The sequence below is a fragment of the Vombatus ursinus genome, unplaced genomic scaffold, assembly GCF_900497805.2.
Source record: "Vombatus ursinus unplaced genomic scaffold, bare-nosed wombat genome assembly UNPS02014942.1, whole genome shotgun sequence".
Classification (NCBI taxonomy): Eukaryota; Metazoa; Chordata; class Mammalia; order Diprotodontia; family Vombatidae; genus Vombatus; species Vombatus ursinus.
In genome coordinates this window covers 4,255,232-4,281,825 of record NW_020954720.1, presented here as the reverse complement: position 1 = coordinate 4,281,825, position 26,594 = coordinate 4,255,232, and the positions used below count along the sequence as shown (strand labels likewise).

At 37.8% G+C, this 26,594-nt stretch overlaps 1 protein-coding gene across 1 annotated transcript; it reads right to left on the bottom strand.

Moving 5' to 3' along the window:
* EDNRB (endothelin receptor type B) lies at nt 1–26,594 on the bottom strand. Its single transcript, XM_027844566.1, has 8 exons — nt 26,364–26,594; nt 24,868–25,390; nt 7,851–7,963; nt 7,507–7,711; nt 5,815–5,964; nt 4,600–4,733; nt 4,001–4,109; nt 1–2,819 (listed from the first exon to the last, which is right to left on the bottom strand). Exons 1-8 carry the CDS (start codon nt 26,465–26,467, stop codon nt 2,685–2,687), a joined length of 1,473 nt encoding a protein of 490 aa, XP_027700367.1. The 5' UTR covers nt 26,468–26,594; the 3' UTR covers nt 1–2,684.

The window sequence follows — 26,594 nt, the reverse complement described above, 5'->3', positions numbered from 1 at the left end:
TCCTTTTAAACAATTAAAATAATTTTATTGATAATTTCACTTTGTTTACCTAGCAAATAGGCATTCAGCAACTACAATAGTTGCCACTTTAAGTGACTACAGAAAGCAAAACATATATTGTTATATATATATATATTGTTATTTTACATGGTTCTATACAGCTTTATAAAGAAAATGTTTATTTTCAGTTAGCTAGAGTCCCCTTACTAAGCCATGGGTTGCATGCCTTCAGACACATGCAATCTGGCAACACTCATCGGGGTGTAAGTCTCAAATTAAGTAATACTGACATATTAGCAGGACATGACAAAGATTAGAAATATTTAAAATCTGTAAGCTACAATATAAATGCAACTCTTTGGGGCCACTACTACATTACATAGCTCTTGATGCTGGGGAATGAAGTTTTTTAGCTTAAACATGATTTGGTCATTATTACATGGTTCAAGTAGCACCTTTCTGAGCTTGGCTTCAGTGATACCAAGAAATCAGCGATTTTTTCCCCCCAGCCTTTATTATTACTTTAAAAATATCAAACTGGCATTTTCAGAAATTATTGGATATGGTTACATTTTTAAAACAGTGCATATGCTCTTTGTGTGTGCAATTTCCAGGTTTGGCAAAATTCTTGTGCAATGGAGTTTAAGTCACGGGCAAGCCATGTCCAAGGTTGCTTGACTTAGCAAGGAATTAGTGCAGAGAAATGAAAATGGGTTACAGAGCAGTAAAACACTATTACTGCAACTTGAATAGAAACAAAAAACATATAATGAAACTTGGAAAATAATACTGACCAAAGGCTAGTTTAGAATTCACTGTTTCCTCCTTTTAAGGCACTGAATGTATTTTTATGATGATGGTAGTTCAAGGCAGTGGCTGTGAAAAGTAATGGACAGGACCCATTGTGTGATTTATAAATAGTACGCACATGGCATGTAAATTACCCACACAGAGTTATTGTCATTTCTTCTTGGCCACAATGTCAGTTTTTGGTTTAGTTTATCATCAGCTTAGAAGCTGGCAGGAAACTACATTAGTAGTTTATTTCCTACATGTGGTCCTGGTTACAAAAAAAAAAATCGATATTTTAGGAGTGAAAGGCAAAACTCTTGGGTTCAATTTGTTCCTGCATGAGCTCTGAGAATATTACAGTTTTTGCTATGCTGGAACTGAATTAGAATCTTCTGTAACTGCATCCACAGGACAATAACAACTTCAAACTATGAGTGGGAAGCTGTACCTTTCAGTTTTCCTCCCATCCCATCTAATTTCCTTACTTTTTCTTTCCTTCTCTCCTTTCCTCTTTCTCCTGTGGATTGTCTAAACTTGTTCATAACTAAGGCACTTTGCAGAGAAGATGAAAAATTTGAGAAGGATAAAAACAGTTGAGACTATAGTTTTTAGAAGTATTTTTATCTGTAGTGATAGTAAACCTATCTATCTATCTATCTATATATATATACATATATATATATATATATTTCTGATAGCTGAATTTTGAGGAAAAATGGGAAAATGTATGAAGATCACTAATTGCCCCACGGGGAGAAAATTAATAATTGACTGATTAGAGTTTCAAAGCCATTTTAGAATAATCTTAGTATTTTAATTATATGTTATATACCTAGGAACTACTTAATTAGAGTACTCAAGGGACTGTGTGAAGCACAGGGCCTTCTCATTTGCCATATGTACACTTCTCCAGGCAAACCACCTTATGGTTGCTACTAGCATCTCTCTCATTTAAGGGTATGAAGACTGGGACCTGCCCTTAATTAAGTAGTCAACATGTAGTTATACACCATCTAAATATTTACAGAAGCCCAAACTAATCAAGTGTAGCCTTAAACCACAGCTATGAAAGTGTGAGAATCTTCTAAAGACAATCATAATCATCCTGGCAAGAATCTTAGGTAGTTTCTTTTCTTTTTTCTTTAAAGAGAATACTAAGCATATAAGAGTCCTCAAAGAATTAAGTTCAAACAGTAGTCCAAATCTTCCCTCTTTCTCTTTGCTACATTTGATTCCATCTGCTCTTTTTAAGGGTTTTGAATATATTTTGGGCCTATCACTTAGATGGCATTTTCTAAGCTTCCCTTGGGATTATTCAAGTATGCTTTTAATCTTGAACAAAAGAAACCAGCTAAACTTACTTTCACATACTTTCACCTTCTGTATCTAGTAATAATGTGTCTACCCAGTAGTGTAACACTTGTGATAAAAAAAAAAAACACCCTTTTTCTTCTTCTAAGGATTTTTTTTAAAGCTCTAATTTGAATCACTTCATACATCTGCCCTATTTGGATAAGTCTGTTCTTTTGTATCCTATATTGGCTTCACACCAATTAGAAAACAACCTCTTCACTGAAAACTCTGCGTGAATTCGTGATGAATAGCAATGGCATATTAATCTACAGGAAGTTATTTAGAGCTACACTGAAGTGCTAACTTCAAAGATTTTAAGTGCTATGACAATGAGGTGCTCTTTCTTTTCTCCCTACTTTCCTTCATGTACTGTAAACAACTAAGAATACCATGAAGAATTATTAGTGTTAAGAAAACAATCACTTTCTCACCAATTTTTTTGTGCAAACACAAAACTACTCCAAATGACCCATTGTCTTAATCATAACAATTCTGTCCAAAATGAAGGAACTGCAGTTCAGTGACTCCCCATTCTTCTTTCATGATGAACTGTATTTATTACTGGAGCGGAAGTTGTCATATCCATGATCATTTGCTTTGAACTTTAAGCAGGATTGCTTTTCCTCCAGGGATTGTTTTTCCTCAAAAGATTGGCACCAGCAACACAAGCATGACTGTCCAAAACAAAAATAAATTATTATCATACGCTTATGCTAGTCAAATGTCAGAAAATCTGTGTATACTGTGGGACTTGGATTTCTATCCATGACAGAAAATCCATGGACTGCTTGAATTTTTTTTTTTTTATAGCCAGGAGTTTGTGGCAAACCTTGTAAAGGAATCACAGGTGACATTCATCATGCCACACCCCCTCATTTTTTATTTTTTGGTTTTATCTCCAAAGTGTTATTTTTCCTCTAAACACATTTTAAATAAAACTGTGGAGGGACAAGAAAGGCAGAGTTGGGAGGGAAGCGGCAACCTTCATAATTTCTCTGAGTCTCAGTTTTCTCACAAGTAAAGAAAAGGTGGTTGACTATGAGATCTCTTCCAATACTATCTTTTTATGATTATGAAAAGAAGACATGACCTCATAAATTGACTTTGACTTTATACAAGTAGAATATTTCATAAATAGGATGATGTAGATGTAAAGTACATAAGCAAACAGTCATCCTATGTATGCAAAGATGGGATTTTTCTTATCATTTATGTTGTTTTAGCCCAGAAACTCTTGATTTGGAGAATAAATAATAATAATGAATATCACAGACAAGATAGGACATTTATCTCTATCAAATTTCTTTTGGATGCCTTGCCTGAGGTTATTCAAATGTTATGAATCTATTCAAGAATGGTAAAATTTAATTGAGCTGAAATACTTGCCCTAATCTAATTAGCTAAAGATCATCTATTTGGCTAGAGCATGTGATAGGAATCTGGAAATACTAGTTTTTGACACTTGGTATTGTTAAGATGGCCCAGCAGAAAAAGTAGCTGTTGTTATTATATAGTTGTGATTATATAGAAAGAACCAGGGCCTTAGTAGAAACAGGACAATATGTAACTGCTTCCTGGTCCTGGTTCATTGGGTCCTAATTTCAGTCTGCTAACTCTGTCAGAGTTACATATCCACATGTGAAATCCTTGTTGATGTTAATGGCACTTCTATATAGATAAAGACATTAGTTGGGTTGGAGGGAATGGAAGACAGCATGATTAGCTGATTTTGTAAATAAAAGCCCTGACTGTGTTTTCATAACAAAAATCCAGTAAAATTAAGGGCTCTCTGTTAAAAAAAAATATATGAATTTGGAGGACCTATATTTTAGGACAGTACAAATAGTCCCCTTACCTTAAAGCAGTTTTTGAATCTTTTGCTCACCAAATATAGAGCTATTGGATTAATACAGGAATTCAGAGAAGCCATGTTGATACCGATGTAATCCAGGACCAACAGAAAGCTGCAAACACACCCCCAAAGCATGTCAGTGATAATTCCATTGCTAACCCACCTATTCAATAAAGAGATGATGAATATTTTTAGGAAGAAAAGTTTTCCACAGAAACAGTGGTTTCACTTTCTATTGACCTTTATTCTTCCTCACAGTTCTTATTTCTTACAGTGCTTTCCTTTGAAAGTGCTATGACCTCTCTAAGCTAAAAGGATTTGTGGGAGATGAAGGAGAATCAGATCTGGTAGATTTAATCTTGCCATTCTTTTAGCTTTATCGATCTCCTGTAGCCCTCCATTCTGGGCATTCCTCCCACTCTCTCTCCTCTCCTTTCAAATGGAACAGAAGTTGAAAATTGGGATTTTTTTTTAAAGGCTCCTTCCCTCAGTCAGGAATGCAGGAAGGCACCCTCCCTCTCTACCAAAGCAACTACTCAGCAAACAATGCTCCCATGTAGCATTTACTCATGCAGGCTCTTTCTATATAATAGCATTTTTACCTCAGAAGTTCACATCTATTGGGATCACTTTGATCATAGATAGTAAGCTTCAGAATCCTGCTGAGGTGAAGGGGAAGCCAGCACAAAGCAAACACCAGCACCAGGCAAAAGACTGTTTTGGCTACTTCGCGTCTCTAAAAGGAAAGGAGAGCCAATCTTTAGATGGGGCCTAGTAGCATCACCATAAATGCTTTCCTAAAATAAAATAGTTGAGATAAGATACATGCAAAATGAACAAACTCTGGAAGACATTCAGAATGATGAGCTTTAAATCAATCAATCGGCTATTCCAAATTAAAGTTAAAGGAATAGAATATCAGTTTGGAAACTCAATATTGGTTCTACCCAAGTCCTTTGAGGGTAGGAATTCTATACCTGGGGCCTAGGCATTCCTAAGGATTCTGTAGCTAGACTCGGGGATTCCAGGAACTTTGATGGGAAAAAGCAGATATTTATTTTCACTAACCTCTCACTAAAATTTAGCATTTGCTTTAATTATTTAAAAACATTATTGAATGAAGGTTTATAACCTTTTTTAGAGTAAAAAACACCCTTCAAGATCAGGTGTTCTTAGTCTGGAATCACAGACTAGTTTTGGATAGATTTAATGGGTTCCATGAACTTGGATGGGGGAAAGAAAAGCCACACAGTTATTTTCACTAACATTTGGTTTCCTTTGTAATCTTATATATTTTGAGCATTTTAAAACATTAGTCAGAATAGTAGCCAATAATACAAAAAGAGATTAATAACCTTTGTGCTAGATTCAGTTTATTTTCAGTCATGTCTGACTCTTTGTGTCCCACTCCAAAGATACTGGAGTAGTTTGTTATTTTCTTCTCCAGCTCATTTTCAAGATGAGGAAACTGAGGCAAACAGGGTTGAATGATTTTCCCAGGGTCACGCAGCTAGTAAAAGTCTGAGGCTGGATTTGAACTCAGGTGTTCCTGATTCCAAGCCCAGTGTTCTAGCTACTGTGCCACTTAGCTGTCCTTGTACTAGCTCAAAACCTGAAGTTTATAGTGCACAGATTCATAGATTATAAAGACAAAAGCTAAAGTGCTAGGCATATGGCGTATAGTATTTGAGCCACTAGCAATCAGCAATATCATTTTTTTCCTTTGTCATATTTGCCTACTTACAATATGAAAAGTAATTTAGACAAAAATGAGAATAAGAATTTTCCATCCAGCAGTCAGTTTTTTGCTTTCTTACCTGCTTTAAATGGTCGTTTAAAGCAATTTGCATACCGCTTTTCTTCCTCAACATTTCACAGGTCATCAGAGTATAGAAAAATGCAGTGATGGCCAAAGGCAAGCAGAAATAGAAGCTAAACAGCCACCAATCTTTAATTGTCTTATAAAACTAGAGGGAGAAAAGAAACAACATTAGCAGCAATATCAAGTCCTCTTTTTAAGAAATTCTGTTATACAAAAATTTGAAGTTATGAAATCAATAAATTCATTCAATGAGTTCTGAGACTGTGTTTATCAAACAGGATCCTGAGACTTAGAGCTGGAAGGGACTTTGACATAATTTAGTTCAACCCTTTCCTTTTACCGTTGAGGAAACAGACTCAGAAAGATGAAGGAACTTGCTTATGGTCATGCTGTATCAAGTTTGGGGACTTGGTATCAGCAGAGATCTGAATTTGTATTCTACACTCACTGTGTGACCAAGGAAATCACTTAACCTCTTAGCCTCAGTTTCTTCATCAGTAAAATGGGGCCAATGATATTTGCCACACTTATCACAGATTGTGGTAAGGGAAACACATTTTAACCTCAATCAACTCTGCAATCTGTAGATTCAAGCCCCTCACAAAAAAGTCATTCCATTTTATGACTTCTTCCTCTTGTTCCTTTCTTGAACCATGTTCAAAAGAGATTTTTTTTTTCCTTTAACTAATGCTACACAAATATGTGTAGGGGGAGAATTTAAAATAAAAAAAACATGCATTGAGTACTTTTTGCAATGAGAAAAGGAAATAAAGTACCATTTCTTTCTCTATTTATCCATACTTTTACCCTCCGCCAAAGACTAATAATTTCTTTCCTTCAAAGAAATAACCAAAGCTGAATGGTATTTTGTTGTGATAGTCATTATATGTCATGTCATTACATGTCATTATATCATGATAGTTCCTCATTGAGGGTCAGAGTACTGGGGACTTGGTGCCTGGCTTCTGGAGGTCAGAGTTGCATCTCCTACCAAAATGTTCTTTTAATAAAGAAAAAAAGGTAAATAATTCTATTTCAGTTTAGCTTTTACTTTAGCTTTGGGGACAAAAAAAGAGAAGCTAGGCATATTACCATTCAGAAACCTTCATTATTAAGGCTAGGTTCAGTACTAAAATGTTCTCTTCATCTACTTTCTCAGAACCTGCTTTAATGCTGGGCACACATCACTTCCTTTTCGCAGTCATTTGTCTGAATAGACAAGCTAAGTTCAACCTTAAATTTCAGTTTCACAAGCTTTAGAAGTGGTCAGAGATATGACCTATGCTCTGTTAGTCTCTGGAATTCTCTTGAAAAATAGATTTATAGTTTAAGGACTTGGCTTCCAAACTTCTTACTATCTCTGCAACTTGGGTCAAGCCTTTGTGTACCATGGTTTCCCTTTCTGTAACATGAGTTTGGATTTATTAATCTCTACTATCCTGTCCTGCTCAAAATTCTATGAACTACGGATGTGCTGGGTCACTGGGTGACACATTTTGCTGCAATTCTGAGTTCCAGGGGCCCCAGGCTTTTTTTGGATCTTAATTCTAACTCAAGCCACAGTCTGTTATGAAACAGTAATCTTCCATTGCAAATAAGGGGGTCGGGGAAGGGAGATTGGGAAAGAAAATAGCTAAACCTCCATGGAAGAAGAACAGTTTTATAAGGTGGACAACAGCTTATTGACCTGCATAAAGGAAGTTTTCTGAGTAGGATGAAGCAAGCAGATTCGAAGGTACTTTCCTTTGTAGTCCATAGCAATCATATCAAAACCAATAGCTTCGGGGATAGCCAGAACAACCGAAACAACCCAAATTAAAACAATTTCCACTGCAGTCCATTTCGGCACTCCAATTCCTTTAATTCGACTCCAGGAAGCAACAGCTCGATACCTTAGGATCAACACATGGAACACATTAAAGCTAAGAGAGTCTGATCATATTCAGCCATACAGTCTTTTTAAACCTCTATCTCCATTTCAGTCAGTAATTGAGCATTTACAGCATTGTTAGCTTAGATATAAGATCTCACCTGTCAATACTTAGAGCGCATAAGCTGAGTACTGTAATGCCCACGGAGGCCTTCTGAATGAAAGGGACCAGCTTGCACATTTCAACTCCAAAGGGCCAGTCTTCTGCAAGCAGCTGCATTGAGAAAACATAAATCTAGGTTATGTATAATTTCATAAGGTGCCTTTTGAACTGAATTTGCTTCAATATGTAGCAAAGCCTCTTTTCGCAATGTATTTAACATGCAAGTGGACATCAGAAACCCAGGTACTTATTTATTCTTGTCATGGAATAGCCTTTGAAAATCACTGTGGCTCAATATATGGAAAACAGAGAGTGTAGAGAGAAGAATGAAAATTCAGCTTGGTTCCCACTTTTGGGAATTAGTGATGAATACACTCAGTTCATTTTCAAGATCTGTACAATTGAGTATACCTTCTTAAAAGTGGCAAAAATTGTCACTGTGCTCACAAGTAATGAAGGTTAAGACAAAATGATTAAGATAAATATGTGTCAAAATCTGTGTGTGTGTGTGTGTGTGTGTGTGTGTGTGTATGTACATATATAGAGGTAGCTAGATGGCTCAGTAGATAGATCCCTGGGCCTGGAGTCAGGAAGACCACAGTTCAAATCCTGCCTCAGACACTTACTAGCTGTATGATCCTAGGCAAGTTACTTAGTCTCTGTTTGCCTTACACTGGAGAAGAAAATGACAAACCAAGCCAGTATCTTTGCCAAGAAAACTCCATGGACAGTGTGGACCATACTATTCGTGGCGTCATGAAGAGTCAGACACAACTGAATGACTAAATAACTAAAACAAGCAGAGAAAGAGAAAGATGGAGGGAAAGAGAGAGAGAGAGAGAGAGAGAGAGAGAGAGAGAGAGAGAGAGAGAGACAGAGAGAGAGAGAGAGAATGGGGGAAAGGTGTAGAGGAGAGAGGGAGGACATTAGAATAACAGGAAACCAGGAAAACCTGAGATGAAGTCTGACTTTTCACACATTTGGCCATAGGCAAGCAATTTTACTTCTTAGTGACCCTATACTGTAAGTTGTAGAGCAGGTACTAATGTGTACTGACAGATAACAGGTTTCCTCACTGAGAGTTAGATCCCTAAGGACAAATATATTTTTGACCTAAATATCATCATCATCATCATCATCATTATCATCACCATCATAATCATCATCACCATCATCATCTTCTCCTCGTTCTCCTCCTCCTCTTTTTCCTCCTCCTTCTTCTTCTCTCTCCCTCTCTGCCTTTTTCCTCACTCTTTCTTCTTCTTTCTCTCTTTGTTTCTGTCTCTTTCTCCCTTTCCCTTCCATCTCTCAATTACAAGTAGAAGAAAAATTTAAAATACATGGATTTATCATTTTGAAGACAAACAATAGAGTTTTCTTTGGGACAATTGGGTATCAGACACTGGTAATTAATCATTTGAGGTGAACATCTGGATAAAATATTCGTGGAGTTTTGAATACAAAGGGAAATATGTCTAGGCTCTGTTTTTTTAAAGGTTTTCAAAAATAACTACTCCTTCACCCCCACCAAAGAAAGAAAGGAAAGAAAGAAAATTTTCTTTGGAAATGCTGTGCTTAGGTCTTACTGTCTTTTCACCAATGTACCATTTTCTTTTGTGGTTGTTTTAATTTAATTTAATCTTTTTTTTTTTTCAATTTACAAAAATCTACCTCCCCCCACACATGGAAAAAGCTAGAAAAAGAGAAACCTTGTAACAAATATAAGTAGTTAAATAAAATAAATTTCCACAAACCATTCACCAAATTCCCTGAATTTTTCAAGCTGGGTAAATGACACTTTGTTCAATACTTAGCCCAATGCTAGTAAATGAGGCATTTTAATAATAGTTAAGTGAAAAAAACTGAGCTAGTTGTACTTCTGGGAAAGGGAGGGAAAAAAAGAAGGAAGCATTTATTACATGCTTATTAGGTGCCAGTAACTATATGAAGGTGCTTTACAAATATGATCTCATTTGATCCTTACAACAAGCTGGGAGGTAGGTGATATTATTCCCATTTTACAGTTGAGGAAACTGAGGCAGACAGAGGTTAAATAACTTGCCTAGAATCATAAACCTATTAAGTATTTTAGGTTGGATTTGAACTGGGGTATCTGTAACTCTAGTCCTAGCACTCAATCCACCATCTACCTGCCCCTAGTTGTACATCTAGGTTGGATGGAACTGGTTTGTTGCTATTAAGATTTGATGTGAGGCAAATACAACTTCCTTTTCATCTGCTTGTTAAGAGACAACTTAATCAAATATCCCTTGTTTTACTTAGAGTAAATAAAGTTCAAATCACTAGTACAGGATCTGTTAGACCCAATATCTCTTAATCACCACCCCTCCACCCTCCACCCCCCCAAAAAAGTAGCCCCTTCAGGGTTTGGATTGTTTGTTTTGTTCATTTCTATTTCCAGCACCTAGCACAATGTCTTGAACATTTTTTTTTCTGCAGGTGTAGGGTAGCTAGGGTAGTGCAGTGGATAGAATGCTGGGCCTGGAGTCTGGAAGATTCATCTGGCCTCAGATACTTATTAGCTGTGTGAGCCTGGGCAATTCACTTAACCCTGTTTGCTTCAGTTTCCTCACCTGTAAAATCAACTGGAGAAGGAAAATGGCAAACCATTCCAATGTCTTTGCCAAATGGGATCATGAAGAGTCAGACACAACTGAACAACAAGAATAAGGAGATGTAAGGAAAAGAAACCCCTTGTACCAATTAATGCAGGTTAGCAATTGTTCTGCAATTTAGAATCTGAGTGAATCATCTGGGGACACTGAGAGCTTTGGAGACTTGCCCTGGGTCAAACAACTAACATGGGGACGGGATTTGAACCTGGGCCACTCTGAACCTCCGTGAACTCTCTCCACATGCCCACTCAACTTATACTACATATATGTTTGATGCATTTATTGAATTACATTGGAGTACACCTAAGAAAGATAGGCTCTTCCTTGAAGGAGCAGATACTGTTTTTTAACAAAGTTCACTAACACAAAAGGTAGGATTAGAGAAAGCTTTAGAAACAAACAAGCTTGTGTCTAGAGAATGCTGAATTCTCCAGATGAAAGTTAGTGTGTATATGTATATATTCAGTCAATCATCTGAATATTTATCTACATGACACCAAAACATTTGGATGTCTCCAAAAATTTTATTCCCTCTCACAACAATCTCCAATAAATATGAATATTGTGGTGATGTGTAAGAGAATACAGTCACTAGAGGATTCAGATCCAAGAGAGATACTGGGTGGGAACAATCCAGTCTCATGAAAAAGGGCCCACTAGTTGAATTGAGATCTTATTTCAAGGTTGAACTGGGCTGGGTTGGTATTCTTTCAGGGATGCTATTTTCTTTGGCTCAGCGAGAAGTCGGATTATTGCTCTTTGTACCAGCTGGAGGTCTGCACCACAACCTCTGACCTGAAGCTATCTTAATGAAACTGTAAAAGCAAACTGAAAGTTTTAACAACCTCACTACGGCTCAACTTAGTAACAATAGGTAACCTACATTACAAGTCTCTGGTGTCCTCTTCCTATGGGAAAAGGCCTAAAACCTTCCTAGCTGGTAAACTCTGATCCTGCTGAATTTCAACAGCATCCTCATTTCAAAGTTCAAAGGCCCTTTTTGTACCCATCCACTTTACCTTCAAACTTATATATTAAGTAATGCTAGAAGATAAGAATTGAGTGAATACTACCCCTGACTCCAGTGCCAGCAGTCTATCCACTGCAATATCTACATACCCCCTTCCATTTAGGAAGAATTTATTTAATTATGCTGAGACACAGCATGGCCTAGTTGATAGAAAACTTGTCTCAAAGCTGGGAAGGCCTGGGTTCAAGTCCCTAGACCCTAGGAAAAGCACAATCTTTCAGGGTTCCAGACAACTTCTAAGAATGTGAGTCTGGGAGAAGATGTCAACCTTCATTTGTACAGAGAGTTCCTTTACTTGTGAATTCCCTAAATCACATATCTAGTATCTATCTTTATTCCTATCCATCAGTGACAGTCCAGTCTTTGATAGGCAGCTGTTTGAACTCTCTGAAAAATTCAATCCATGCTTTTGCTTTATGTTGGCTTTGGACTACCCTTGCCAAATCTGGCAGCATATGATATGACCAGCACTCTCTGTAAGTCCTCATGTCTCTCTCTCTCTCTTTGTTGGTGAGGCAATTGCAGTTAAGTGATTTGCCCAGGGTCACACAGCTAGTAAGTTACAAATGTCTGAGGTGAAATTTGCACCCAGGTCCTTCTGACTCCAAGGCCGGAGCTCTAGCCACCTAGCTGCTCCCCCTCCCCCCATCTCTTGGTCTAAAGGGCTGGGGCAGCAGAACCTTTGGGCTATCTCAGTGCTAAGAACAGGGTTAGGATGCAGATACCTCCTATACTGAGCCAAACATCCTTGCAGGGAAAAGGACTGGATTATCTAGCAAGATATCACACATGCAACCAAGAAGAGCTCTCTAAAATTTAACAAGAAATGGCATTAACCTCCTAGGTTATATTGATGAACAGAAACAACTTCTTTTACCTTCCATTGACCAGAATGTGGTGATTCCTAGTACCTGGTGACCTCACCTAGCTATATTCTGAGGACTCAAGAGAGGTGAGCAATACTTCCCACCACCCCCACTCCCCACTTTTTTTTTTTTAGGCAATTAGGGTTAAGTGACTTGCCCAGGGCCACATAGCTAGTAAGTGTCAAGTGTTTGGTCTGAGGCTGGATTTGAACTTAGGTCCTCCTGACTTCAGGACTGGTGCTCTATCCACTGCACCACCTAGCTGCCCCTTCCCACTTTTATTTTCAAAACATCCTGGAACAGCTAGATGGTGCAGTGGATAGAGCACTGGCCCTGGAGTCAGAAAGACTTGCGTTCAAATCCAGCCTCAGACACATAATACTTACTAACTGTGTGACCCTGGACAAGTCACTTAACCCCAATTGCCTCACCCCCCCCAAAAAAGATCCTGAAAATATCCCATTCCCTTTTTTCTCAACCCCAGGAACAGACCACTCTGTTTCCTTATTTCTCAAGTGGAAACGATAGTTATTTTCACTGTTCATTTTTCTCTCTCACTGTATACTGGCAACCAACAATTAGAGTCAAAATTCTGCTTATAGAACTTTCTGAAGCAGTCAGCTAACCTTAAAGTTATGTTAGTGTAATGTGGGGAAAGTTTGGTTTAAATCACACAAAAAACAAAATAATAATAGCTCACATTTATATAATCCTTTTAAGATTTATAAAAAAAAAACAAAACAACTTTTTTTGAGAACAATCCTGTGAAGTAGGTAATTTAAGTAGGAATACTGTCCCCATTTTGAAAATGAAGAAACTGAGACTCAGAGAAATTAAACAACTCACCCATGTTAATAAGTTAGTAAGTATTACAGCTGAGATTTGAACTCAGATCTCCTGATTAAATGTTTTACACTTTCCAGAAAAGGTTCGTACAATCACAGGTTTAGAGTTGGAAAGGATCTTTGTGGTCTTCTGGTTTATTTCTCATTTTGTAGATGAGGAACCTGAGACCCAGAGAAGCTAAGTGTCTTGACATACAGACATTAAGTAGAAAATCCAGGATTTATTCCCCAGGTCCTCTGATTCCCAACCCAGAATTCTTTCCACTGCAAAACAGTGCCTTGACTACCTGAAGAGTTTCCAAATAGTGTTAAGTACTAGTACATTTCTATGTCTAGTCATGTGAAGCAAATCTTTGGATTCTCTCCAAATCTGAGATTGAATAGATATTAGAACTAGGATCCTTCACTGGTAAGATCCATATACTGACACTTCTGTTTTCAACCCAATGAGCTCTTTAGTCAATAGCTTTTGTATTTAAATGGTCTAGGAGTGAGGCAACAGGTATTAACTGAACTTGACATGTCCCATGCCAGTGTTGATAGAACACCACAGACTTGTTTTTCCCTAAGGTTAATGTCATTTCTTAACACTTTTTTTATGTGCTAAGATCCCCAAATAAGAGCAAATAAATAGCAACAAATTAGGCATAATCTATTAATTTGTGGTTGCTAAATCTTTATAGCTTTGAGATTGGAAACGCTGCAGTTCTGCTCCAGGCAGGAAGAATGCTCACATAATTTTTTAAAGACCTGCATGATATTATTAAAACTATTAATTTTTTAATGATACTTAACATAAATATTGTATAATTTTCTATTCTTCTTCAAAGGATGCCGCCACATCAGCCCAACAATGTCTTGCAGGCTGAGGATTTTACTTGAGCTATTGTTTTCTTTTTTTTTCTTTTCTTTTTTTCTACCTCTTTTCTTTTCTCCCCTTTCTCTTTTTAATTAAAAAACACATTCACAGAGAAATTAAATAGGGGGAAAACACCATTAACAGATTGTTAATGTCGAAAAGAGTCAAGCCCCATAAAGTCAGGAAATGCCAAAGTTAACAAGCTTTCACTAATGAATGTCACTGTTTTCATGGCCCATACATACTACTTTCCCTTCCTGTTTTTCTTATTCAGTGTATACAGTGATATGGAGCCATTTGTGGTTTTCAAAACATTCCATCAAATGTACACTATGTGCACCATTAACAAGACAGTCTATAGGCAGACATCTCAAATGCTATCATTTCCACTCATTACCAATCTTTTGCTTCTCCTATTCCCTCTGAGTCAGTTTTTATAATGATTTGAGGATAGCATAGATCTAGCTTTGCGTTTTTTATGAAATACAGACTTAACCTTGAAAATGACACACATACTTAGTGACTCTGAACAGAGGGCTGGGGCTCTGAGATAGAGTTTTATAAGGGTTTAGACCTTGCAGGCAGATTGGAAGAGGTGAAACTCATAGCTATTAATTATCAATTCTCTCTCACTGTCCTATACTCTCCCCTAACCTAAAACCTGTCAGAGAAACTGCTGATGTACTCCAGAACCTACTATTTCATCACTATCTAATGGAATTCCACAGGGAATGTTAATTGCTTGAGGGATTCTGTCCAGGGTGAAGATGGATATAATGAGTATGAGGAGGAGAATATTGTTAAGAGGTGATTTGTTAAGTAAAAGTTTGCTCTTATAAGCATATGGATGAGAGATATATTTATAAGTGAATCATAAACATTTATTGAGGTTTAAGAGTGTTTATTGTTGCTGATGAGGTATGAACTCTACTTTTAAAATAGCTAGTATTGTTTAAATATATGGGTAGACAAAGGTGGGGAGAATGAAAATGTTGCCTTTCAGTAATTTTTGGAAAGGGTATTTCCTTGCTTTTTTTTTTAATCTTGGCTTCCTGCAGGAGATAAATAATTTTACTAAATTATTGCTATTTTTCTAAGTAGTATACATTCATTCTAGCACATTAGTATTCCATTTATTTCTTTTTTAATCATATCCACAGTTATTGGAAATGAATAAGCTTCAAGTCAAATGGAGCAATTTTTTTTTTCCTGAACCTTATCAAAGCTATGAATGCCTGGAAAAAGAAGTGGGATGGTAACATAATGAGACAATAGGTAGGTGACTTTTTCCCTCAACTGGTAATAATGCAATGTCAGGAGATCTAGAAGGTTCCCAGTTCATTTGGTAGACCTCCTTGGAAAACTTACAAGAAGATACAGAATAAGTGCTCAGACCAGAAGTCCAGAGACCCTGAACCACCACATAATTGATCCCAGAACATGTTTCCTCCCATCCAGTCATTCAATGAGAAAACTCCAGGTTTGGTCAATTTGTTAACATCTTGACATCTACACTGCCATTGAATATCCATTCGCCAACCCATGCCATTACATACCTTGCCCAAAGAATGATGATCCAGTCAAGATTACCACCAACATTACCACTACTGCTAGTGAGAGTATGATAATCTATTGTCTTATGATTCTACTCACAAATCCTCTAAATGCCTGTGCCAAAATTCTCTTCCTTGGCCACTAATCCTTAATAGAGACTATAAAATGATTATTTTTAGATGAATTTTAATTTCACTTTTAATTTACGCACTTATTTTTAAGGTAAAATTTAACAACTATAATTATTGATTTTTGTCAGTGGGAACTCCCTCCACTTACATAACAACCTATCTAGGAGTCTAAATGAGGAGTTCTTAAACTTTTTTTGTGTGTCATGGACCCTCATGGGCAGTCTGGCAAAGTCTATGGATCCCTACTGAGAATAGTTATTTCAAATTAATAAAATAAAATACAGTTTGAAATACAGTAATCAAAATATTAAAACAAGTTCACAAACCCCGAATTAAGAACCCTTGGTGTAAAGAACCTCCAAGAGGTTAAGTAATTTGCCCATGGGTAATTGGAGAAGGAAACAGCAAACCATTTTAATATCTTTGCCAAGAAAACCCCAAATGGGATCACAAGAGTCAGACATGACTGAAAAAAGACCAAACACACAGCTAGTACTATAAGTATCAGAGGTTCCCCCTTAACTATACCTAGAAAATAAAAACCAGTCCATACCTATACTTTCTCAAAACAGCCATCATAGTGCTGTTTATGTTTGTGAAATAGAGGGAACAATGATATTCTCCTTACCATATATATAGATCATAACATGCCCTTCCATTGTTCATATTGGAAAGAAGGCACCATATGTCTTATTTAAATACCTCAAGGATTATTGGTTTAACTGCATGGGTACTTCCTCTACAAATTCTCTAGATTTCTATGAGTGTCTGTGGTTCAATCTAGTGGCCTCTTAACCACATAATTAAGCTAATCTTCTGAGGAGAAACTAAAGAGCTCTTCCCTGACTCCATATTCAGTTTCCTAATATTTTTAAAATTCCAACAATGTCTATGGCACAAGATTATGACAAAAGCCTCTTAATCATATTGGCTCCCCTAACAAGAACTGTGGTTGATTTGTCCACTAAGATACCTGCACAGGTGAATCCTAGTACTTTACTAAAGGCATTTTCAAATGTTTTAGGGGCAGCTAGATGGCACAGTGGATAGAGCACCGGCCCTGAAGTCAGGAGGACCTGAGTTCAAATCCGGTCTCAGACCAAACACTTGATACTTACTAGCTGTGTGACCCTGGGCAAGTCACTTAACCCCAACTGCCTAAGCAAAAAAAAAAGAACAAACAAAAAAAACTTTTTAAAGCCAAGGAGTCTTCATATTAATGATGATAATAATGGAGAAGACAAAAGGCAGAAATTTTATCGAGCTGTTGTAAAGTACAATGTTTGCTTTCTGGCCCAGTCCTTGATTGTGCTTGGAAACATATATTGCACTAAAATGGATGAAAATGAAAATGTCATTTCCAGACAGAAAAATAAAAAGGAAACTAGGCTCCAGTCTATGTGTGTGAATGATGTAACCCTCTTTCCTGTCCTCTTTTCCCCTATGGAAGCTCCTGGAAGGTAGGGATTGTTTGTTTTTTAATCTTTGTCTTCCTAGCAGCTAGCACAGTGCTTTGACATAGTAGGTGATTAATAAATAATTATTTAATTGAATTAAATGGGTTGTTATGTGTATAAATATTAATGTATATAACTGAAGAGGAGGGATTGCTTTAACATAGTAACAACATTAACATATTGGCCTAGATTTCTTTATTAAGTTAATAAAGTGATACTGAATAGAAATAAAGGTCCTAAGTAAGTGGGATATGGATAGGAAAGCTAAGTTGTCTTTTTTTTCTTTTTGGGAGAACCAGTGGTGATCCAGAGCATTATGGCATGCTGTTGGGAAGACAGGCTTGGGTGGGGTAGGAGGCCAAAGACAATGTTCAAGGGGCACCTGTCCATGGCAAAATGACACAGTGTTGATGGGTATATCATTTCCTAAAAGATATTTTCAAATTGAAATGGCTAAGGTAAAATTTTACATGGTAGGGGAGGTCATAAAAACACTATATCAGAAATACGTTCCCTATGAGAAGCATATGTATTCAAGGAAACACTACTCTAACTGGAATTGGAAAACCTGGGTTTGCAATCTTGAATCTGCCTCTCTCTAGTTGTATGTGAACTACATAATTCCCTCTGCCTCTTTAGCTTCAGTGTCCTCAGCTATAGATCAAATGGATTTGACTAGATCAGGTATTCTTAGCTTTGTAGAGTTTGTAAACATATATACACACATGTGTACATATATATATGAACTTTTTATATCAACTTTTATATCTAGAATATAATAAATATATGACATGATATATAATAAAAGTTTATATTAGAAGTTGATATAGCTATATAAAAGTTTATATATAATTATACATACATATATACATACATATATCTTGATTTTACTCTCATTGACATCCTTTGTAATCCAAACTATTCTATTGTTTGCATTTAAAAACATTCTGATGTGATTCATAGGCTTCATCAGACTGTTAAAGAGTTCCATGATAGGAAAAACATTAAAAACTTGACTAAAAGGTCTCTAAGGCTCTTTATACCTTTAAAACTCAGTAGGTATAAGCTCATAAACTGATAGTATCCTACACTTTCTCAAGCCTATTACCCATATCTTGACTATTTTGCTACCTCCACAGGTGTGTTCACAGGTGAAAAGAACGGAACAGTGACTCAGTTCCACATATTATGAGAAAGCAGAATTAAAAAACCAGAGAGTTCTTCAGTTAAAGTAGTACTATTCATTGTATATAACATTCTCATAAATATAACTGGTCTCTTCTCAGTATTTCAAAGCTAGGAAAGAAAATGTTACACATTATAAATTATTTCTTGAATCTTATTTCAACCCACATTTGATCCTGTCAGCACCACTTAAAAATACTTAATCATTTATTCGTTTGTGACATGTTCTTCTAAATAAAATCAACTATAGCATAATGAGCATACACACACATGACCATATATGGTCATTTATTTGCCTTTTGGAAAAGTGAGATGCCTGGATCAGAGACACAATGCAAACTGAGTTACCCAGTCCTCCATCTACCAACTTTGAAAATATTATTCAATATTGTTTGGATAACTCAGAGTAAGTAGGGAAAGGACAGTTTAAAAGACTGAAATCACTTAATTTGACATATAAGAAATCTCATATATTGCTTAATAGTTTGATCACACTTAGGGACTTTAAGTCTATGATTTAGTGAAATCTCTAAATTCTTTGTCTTCTGTACTTAGGACAAATATCCCTAATTTTATTTTTCCAAAGTAATTATGTTTGTTATTTTGGTCACTTTTATCCTTTATCATTCTGAATATGTTACTGAGCAAATTTCCTGAGTGTGAAAAACCTTCATGAGAAATACATAAATTTGGGCTTTCCAGCCTTCATCTCTACTATATAAACACTTACTGACCACCTGTAGGTCTCAACTGGCAACAGCCCTATTCCTCTGTCTCTTTTCAAAAACACTTTCTCCAAAGGAATGGTATCACTGGGACTTACTCTAGCCAGAGAATAAAAGTCAGCTACACTACAGCCTGATGAAATGGGATATAGACACTAGGAAACCTGAGTTCTCTACTATTAAATAGCTGTGGTACCTTTGACAAGTAATTTTATCTCTCTGGGCTTTATCAGTTTTATCATCTGTAAAATAAGAAAGCTAGACTATATTAATCTCTAAGGTCCTCTAGAATCAGTCTATCTCTCATGTACAGAAATGACCTCAAAGGTCCATTCTAGTTCTCTGTTACCATGTTAAGCTGCCTATGGCAGCACCCAGCCCATTTTCCTTCCTTCCCTTCTTTTGGGAGGAACTAGTTAAATAGTATAAAGATAAACTTCTCCTAAGGAAGTAAGAGAAAGGAAGTGGATAAATAGAGATACCATTCAGTAAAACTTAAGAGACAAACGTAAGAAAAAGGAAGACAGAAATGGAGAAAGTTGAGAGTGGGAGAATGGAAAAGTGATTGGAGAAGGTTAATAATACATACAACATCTGTGGTATACCTAACTGATCTGTATGATGAAAGATAGAGTTTTCATTTCTGCTGAAAGGGGATGCTCTAAGAGGAAGAAAACCTAATAAAGACTAGCAGAACATAGAAAAGAAAATGAGAGAAAGGAAGACAAAAGCAACAGGGAAGAATAGAATGAGAAAGACAATATAGCATATAACACACATACACACACATGCACGCACACACACACACACACATACACACACACGCACATCATTTACCTTATCCCCACTTCCAAGACTTTCAGGCAAGTCATTATTACCTCACACTGACAATTGATTTTTCCAGTAACAAAGTAAGATATTTTAACATTGAACGGTAGAAATAATTTTTGTTGGTTTTTTAAAATATTTTTTCCTTTTTCTTTCTTTTCTTTTTTTCTTTTTTACAAAAAGATGATTTTGATGGTTTTCTGTGCAGTAGAGTCTTGGTGTCATAGAAGGGCATTTCAAAATCATATATAGTTAAATGTGGATATAATCAAGCAATTCCCTATCCTGACATGCCAATGTTTACCAGTTAGGCCGTAAAAGGAGGACATACCTTCCTAGATGCCGCCTTCTGTTCTGTAACCCAGACCCTTGCCTCAGTGCCTTCATAGGTAGGCTCTAGAAGTCAGATCTATATTGCCCTGAAGTCCAGTGTGGGTGCCTTAACTGCATCTCTGAAAACTGTGGACCCTATGCAGACCCATGAACTGAGAATTAAAAGTGTCATATAAGAAAGTGACCATATGATACTGTCTTGCTGTATAGTTCTGAACAAGTTGTTCTTAGATTTGAGGAAATAAATATCGATGGAAATATGTGCCATATACCAATATTCCACATACCAATATTCCACATACGAATATTCCACATACCAATATTCCATATACCAATATTCCACATACCAATATGTCTTGGGGCAATTGTAATGCACTTTGTTCAGGCCTTATTTGTAGCAGATTATTTGTAATCTTTAATTAACTCCCAGTATGTTGCAGAGGATAGAGAATTTGCCTCAGAATCAAGAAGTCTTGCTTCTGGTACACACAGGCTTTGTGACCACAGTGGGGAAGTCACTAAATGTCTCCTGGCCCAACACTCTTCTTCCAGAGTATAAGCTGTGAAACAGTTGTCAAACTTTATTTATAGAGGGAATTCCCTCATCAGAAAGTTCTCTTGACCCATTAAGTAAATCAAAGGTCTTAATAAAATAATAATAGTAATAATAATAATAATAATAATAATAACAATAATTCCCACTCATCAAAAGCTAGCCCTTAACTTGATCTTAGCCTTGGGTTCTCCTAACTCTTAATAACAACTTTCTTAAAATGTTTAAAGTTGGAGTTGTCACTGCCACTCAAAAATTCTTTGCTTTTGCAGCTTCCTACATTAACTTAATACAGTCAAAGTTCCAATGATATACAACAAAAAGGAAGCCTCTTTCCCCACTCCTAAATTCTAGTGTCTAGGAATAGGAGTAAACTTCATTTAACTAGTTCAAAAGCTAAAGATTTAGAAGTTTAAAAGTTAAACCTTTAACGTTTAACCTTTGAAGTAGTAAATTAACTAGATCCTCTTTACTCAATTCACAAATATTTGACTACCTACCACATGAAAGGCAGTAATTACTTGGTTAAAAGGTGAAGAGTTGAAGATCAGTAATTCTACCACTTTGTTAGGACGTCAGGACCCTTCACGTCCCGGACAGTGCCCTAACAACTCTCATTCCTGCAAATAATCCTGAATATCATCTTTGACCCCTCACTCCTATCAGGGAGCTTTACCATTTTTGTACTTATTAAGGAGTTAATTTCTATCCATCTTACTTCAGATGTCAGGCAAGTTAGTTATTAGAATGTCCTCTACCATAGGTCAAAAGGAGTGTGTAGGAGTTGTTTACCACTCTTCATTGTCTGTTTTAATGCAGGGCAGGAAAAGAAAAGTTGAGTAAGATCTATGGGTCCCACCCCCTCCCCCAACTCATTTTAGTCAAGAGACAACCTCTTTCTGTTCTAACCTGTTAGTACTGCTGCCTCCAGCTGCAAGACTTAGTAGAAAAGCATCATGGACTCTGGAAGCTTTGACCTTAGCAACAATATCACTTATAACCTGGATAGGAACCAACCAATGTGTAGATATGTTGGCCAAGCTCTCCTTCAGGTGAGAGCATTGAGGAAAGTTACAACTGACTTTGGAAAAGGAGATTTGTGATTTATATCAAATAGAGGAATAGAGAGGAAGGGTATTGAATTTGAATTCAAAAGACTCTGGGTTTGAGTTCCTGGGTAGCTATTGACTAGCTATATGATACTAGACAAGTCATTTAACCTCTGTATGTCTTAATTTCTCCATCTATAACATGGGAATAATAATTTGCATCCTACAGACCCACTCAGATTATTGTGAGGATGGAATGAAATAAAATATGTAAAAGAATTTCAGGTCTTACATAAATGTAAGCTATTTCTTTCTTCTCTTCCCAGATATATTAATCATACTAAATTTTTTTTAGTACTTTCTCTTATAAAGCACTTTCTCTACTAGAAAGTTCCGTGGGTTAGGTAATGTTGATTTCCTCACCACAGATGTGGACTACAAACTATATTCTTCATGTGTTGCTGTGGCTGAAAAACATCAGTTATCTCAACCTTCTTCTGAGGAACCTCATAGACCTTAGCTAGGCTGGTCCTCAGCCAACAAACATCCTTTCTGTCAACAAGTCTGCATTCCAAGCCTTTTCAGATAAATAAATCCTAACAGACCTTTTGATTCATTTGTATAGTCTTTAAGATCCCAGAATCCCCTCCACTTTTGGTACCCTTCCTGACCCATGCTACAATGAGGCTGGTGTGGAATCTCCATGGCGGTAGGGAAATTAGCAAGTGTCGTTTTCATTTTACAAATGAGGAAACTGAGGCTTAGGTCAAGTTACTTTCTGAGGATAATAGTATAGCTTACAAAGAATGTAAGCTCCTTGAAGACAAGGACTAGTTCACTTTTGTCTTTGTATCCCCAGAACCTAGCCCAATATCTGGCATGTAATAAATATTTCTTGATTGAATGCTTATTGACTCAGTCTTCTGGCTCCAAGTTCAGTACTCTCTACACTATTTCCTCTCCTATATGGGATTTGGAATGGGGGGGTAGAAAATAACATTGTCACCCACTGACTATAGCAAAACCAACTGAAATGTTAGGGCAGCTGGAATGGTTTAAAATCTCCTTTTTTCTCTTTTATATGAATATTCAAAGTGTTTCTGTAGCTGCAATCTTCATTCTGTATCAACAGAACACCCAGTGGGGACAGGACTCTGAGTGAGCACAGGAATTTTATCTAGAGAAGGTATAATTTGTCCTTGCTGTTACACAGGTGATCTAGAGTATAGGTTGGCTGTATTTGGAAGTGTCCTGAAGTCCAACTCTTAAGGACACAGCCTAAACACAGCACATACTTAGTCCCCATAATGGATTAGCAGCCAGACTCTGAACAATCTCTGTGTGAGGTCCTCATTCAGCCCATCTCTTAGAGAATCAGGAACTCTGGCTTCCAGCCAGACTTGGGGAATTTTGAGTCTTTTCAACTTCAGTGAACTAACTTATCAGGTGTCTAGTTTTAGATACTGAGCAATGTACTAGTCTCACATTAAGGATAGCCTGAGGCTAGAATCCAGAATACATAATTAAATTACAAAGTGAAAAAGCAATTCTAGTTTAGTGCTTAGGCCTACTTTCAGTGAATCCCATAACCCTGAAAGCTTTTTCCTTTACAGTTATGAGTCCTAAAATGTGGGCCAAAAATTTCCGTTTGCATAAAAAGTGCTACATTCAAATAATGTGAAATATGACCAATCAAATTTGAAATGTGGCCCCTAAAACATTTTTGGGAGGATGTGTGTGTGTGTGTGTGTAGAAACTCTCCATCATTCAGGACAAGTGTCAGAGAATTGCCTGGGGCACTGACTGTAAATGATTTGCCCATAATCACAAACTGGTATATATGAGAGACAGGACTTGCAACCAGGTCTTCCTGACTTCAAGGCCAGCTCCCCAACCACTATCCCATGGTGCTTCTCTCTAAATACACTAAAAAAAAAAACTTTAAAAAAAAATGTTCCTTAAGCATTATATACTGCATCAGGGCAGTATCCATCCTACCTAGTAAAACACTCCAAAACAGAGCTATGGGTCAGTGCAGTTCATTGTTGGCTGTCCTAAGGACTGAGCCAAAGTACTTTCAGACTGTCTGCATAGTATGCTCCCCAACTCCCAGCCCTGTGTTCTGCACAGAGTAGGTACTCAATAATTGCTTGCTAAAATCAACTTAGGTGGAGGCCCAAGTCCCAAAGGGAGATATGATTCTGTAGAGGGGTTCCAGTATTGTTCAATAGGAATGCTTTACTTACTGCCTCCATATTCCCATCTCCCAATGTTTAGAGATATTCAGAACCCACTGGTCTTTCCAAATCAAGAGGACTATTAGTTTGCTGGGTTGGATCACCACTCTCAGGGGCTCAATAAAAGTTTTCACTTGAATGTGGCTTCATCCATGGGCTGTCTCAATCCTAACCCACAGCCCTGAGCCGGTTGGTTCTAAGACCCTGTAAATGTGGAGACTGAGTTAGAAAGTTCCAAGGTCTTTTGGCATCAGCTTATTAACAAATACAGCAATACCTATGGCTTTACTACCAAGGGACTTCTGGGATTCTGCTCTTTTTGTCATTCTTAATGATTCCTAGGATTAAAACTTGGCAAAACCTTGAGGTAAATGAAGTCCCCAAAGGTAGTCTTTTGCATCTACCCCAAACAGTGCCCTTCTGTATTAGAATTAGCCAATCCTGTGCTTCATTCTGCAGGCTTGCAATGTCCTCTAAAGTACTAAATTTTAAAATTTTCAGAGGGATCACATTTTAAAGACCAAAATCCCTAGGAAACTCAAGGATGTAAAATCAGAGCTGGGAAGGAGAAGGAGTTGGGGAACAGAAACTGAAAATTATTTGATCCTTCTTTCTCTTCTCCCAACCTCCAACTACTTATCCTGCCCCAGTCCCAGCCCCTACCCCAAACCCAGTCATAAACTTTCATACAGTTGTTTAGAACCACTTTGGTTAAGATGCCATTTACCTTGTAGACATTAATGGGGATGTCAGTGATGATATGGAGGAGGTCGCCCAAGGCTAAGCTGGCAATGAGGATATTGGGACCATTCCTCATACACTTGTTCTTGTAGATGATTCTTAACAAGGTGGAATTCCCGATGATGCCAAGCACGAACACCAGGCAGGACACCACGGTATTAATGTATTTGAAAGTCTCCTTGATCTCTGTCTGGCCCGAGCACATGGTGGGAGAGAGGCCTCGAGACCGCCCCTGCGGTACCGATGGGAGAGACTGGCTATCGTTGGCTGCCTTGGGCCAGGAGACTCTGGCAGTGGGGGTCATCACCTCCCCTGTCTCCAGCGGTGGCAGAGTGTCTCGGGCGGACAGAAGCTCGTTCTCCTCCCCCCAGACCCCAGAGGTGCAGCAGACGAGAAAAAGCAGCAACAGGGAGATACTGCAGGGGCTGCGATGCGGCGGCATGATGCGGCTCTGTCTGAAATAAGAGTAGAAATCCCAGGGGACTGCTCTCTGGCTTGGCGTCGGGAGCCTGGAAAGGAAAGGTGGGGAATCGGGATTGGAGAGAGGGATAGTGGAGAGGAAGAGAAGACACTAGATCAGCTGCCTAATAGTTACTCCTGCCAACAGCCCCATCGCCCCTTTTTCTCTACCCTAGAGCTGGGTGCTGAAGCTGCTCCTGTCTGTGCAACTGGGGAAACTCGGGAATTCCCGCGCACAAGAAGTTCTGCGTAATTCCATCCCAAGAGAGAAAGAAGGGGAGCGGGGGAAGGGAGAGGAGGAGTGGTGGTGGAGTGTTGCATTTTCTGACTCTACAAAAGGGTTCACTCCTAGCTGTGGGTATGGGCGTCATGAAGTGTTTCGGGGCGGGGAGAGGGCAGAAAAATGAAGAAGGGGTGCCGAGACAAACTCGGCCCAGTTACTCTCTTGTCTTCATAACTGCAGGCTATCATCATCTATTAGAGAAGGAGAGGTTTAAACAGCAGGAGGGTATAAAGAGCCCATCACATACTGGCATGCACAAGCTTCTCCCTGTTTCTTGGGGCTGACAACCAGTCAACCAAGCAAACAAGCATTTATTAAGTGTCTACTGTTTGCCAATCTTTGTACCAGGAGTGCAGTGATTGCCCATGTCTTCTCACCGGGGATAAGGGGAGGAAGAGAAGATGTGAAGTTCACAACTTTGCTAGAGCAAAGATTTAAGAGTCGCCGAGTATACGGTGGAGGCTTTCACAGCTCAAAGGAAACAGCTTCAGTTCGGGTTCCCCCCCCCCCACAGTCAAACTAGAAATATTTTCTTCTCCTGTATATAGCCTCAAACAAATGAAAACAATAACTAAAACATTCCCCTAGCACACACGTTAATGTGTCACATCTATATTTTTAAATTACTTTTTATTTTATTTTATTTTCTAACTACAAAAACTAAACGGGTTTCACTAAGGCAGAATCCCATAGGTTGTACTAATTCAATGGTACTTTTAAAACCAAAGCAAGCTATTTACCTTGCAGCTGGTCCAGGAACAAAATACTGGGTTCTTGTCCCAGCGGGCGGGGGCTGGTGCTTGTGCCTGTGGATAGATGATGATCCCAGCTCTGAAAAGCACATTCAGCTCTCAGCTCGGCTCCTGGCGGCACATGGGGTTAAGCACGCCCCTCTGGAGTTGCAGGCGGGTCTGGCTCTGACGAAATGACTCAGATGATGCCAGACAGGCAGCATCCACAACTTGCTCGGG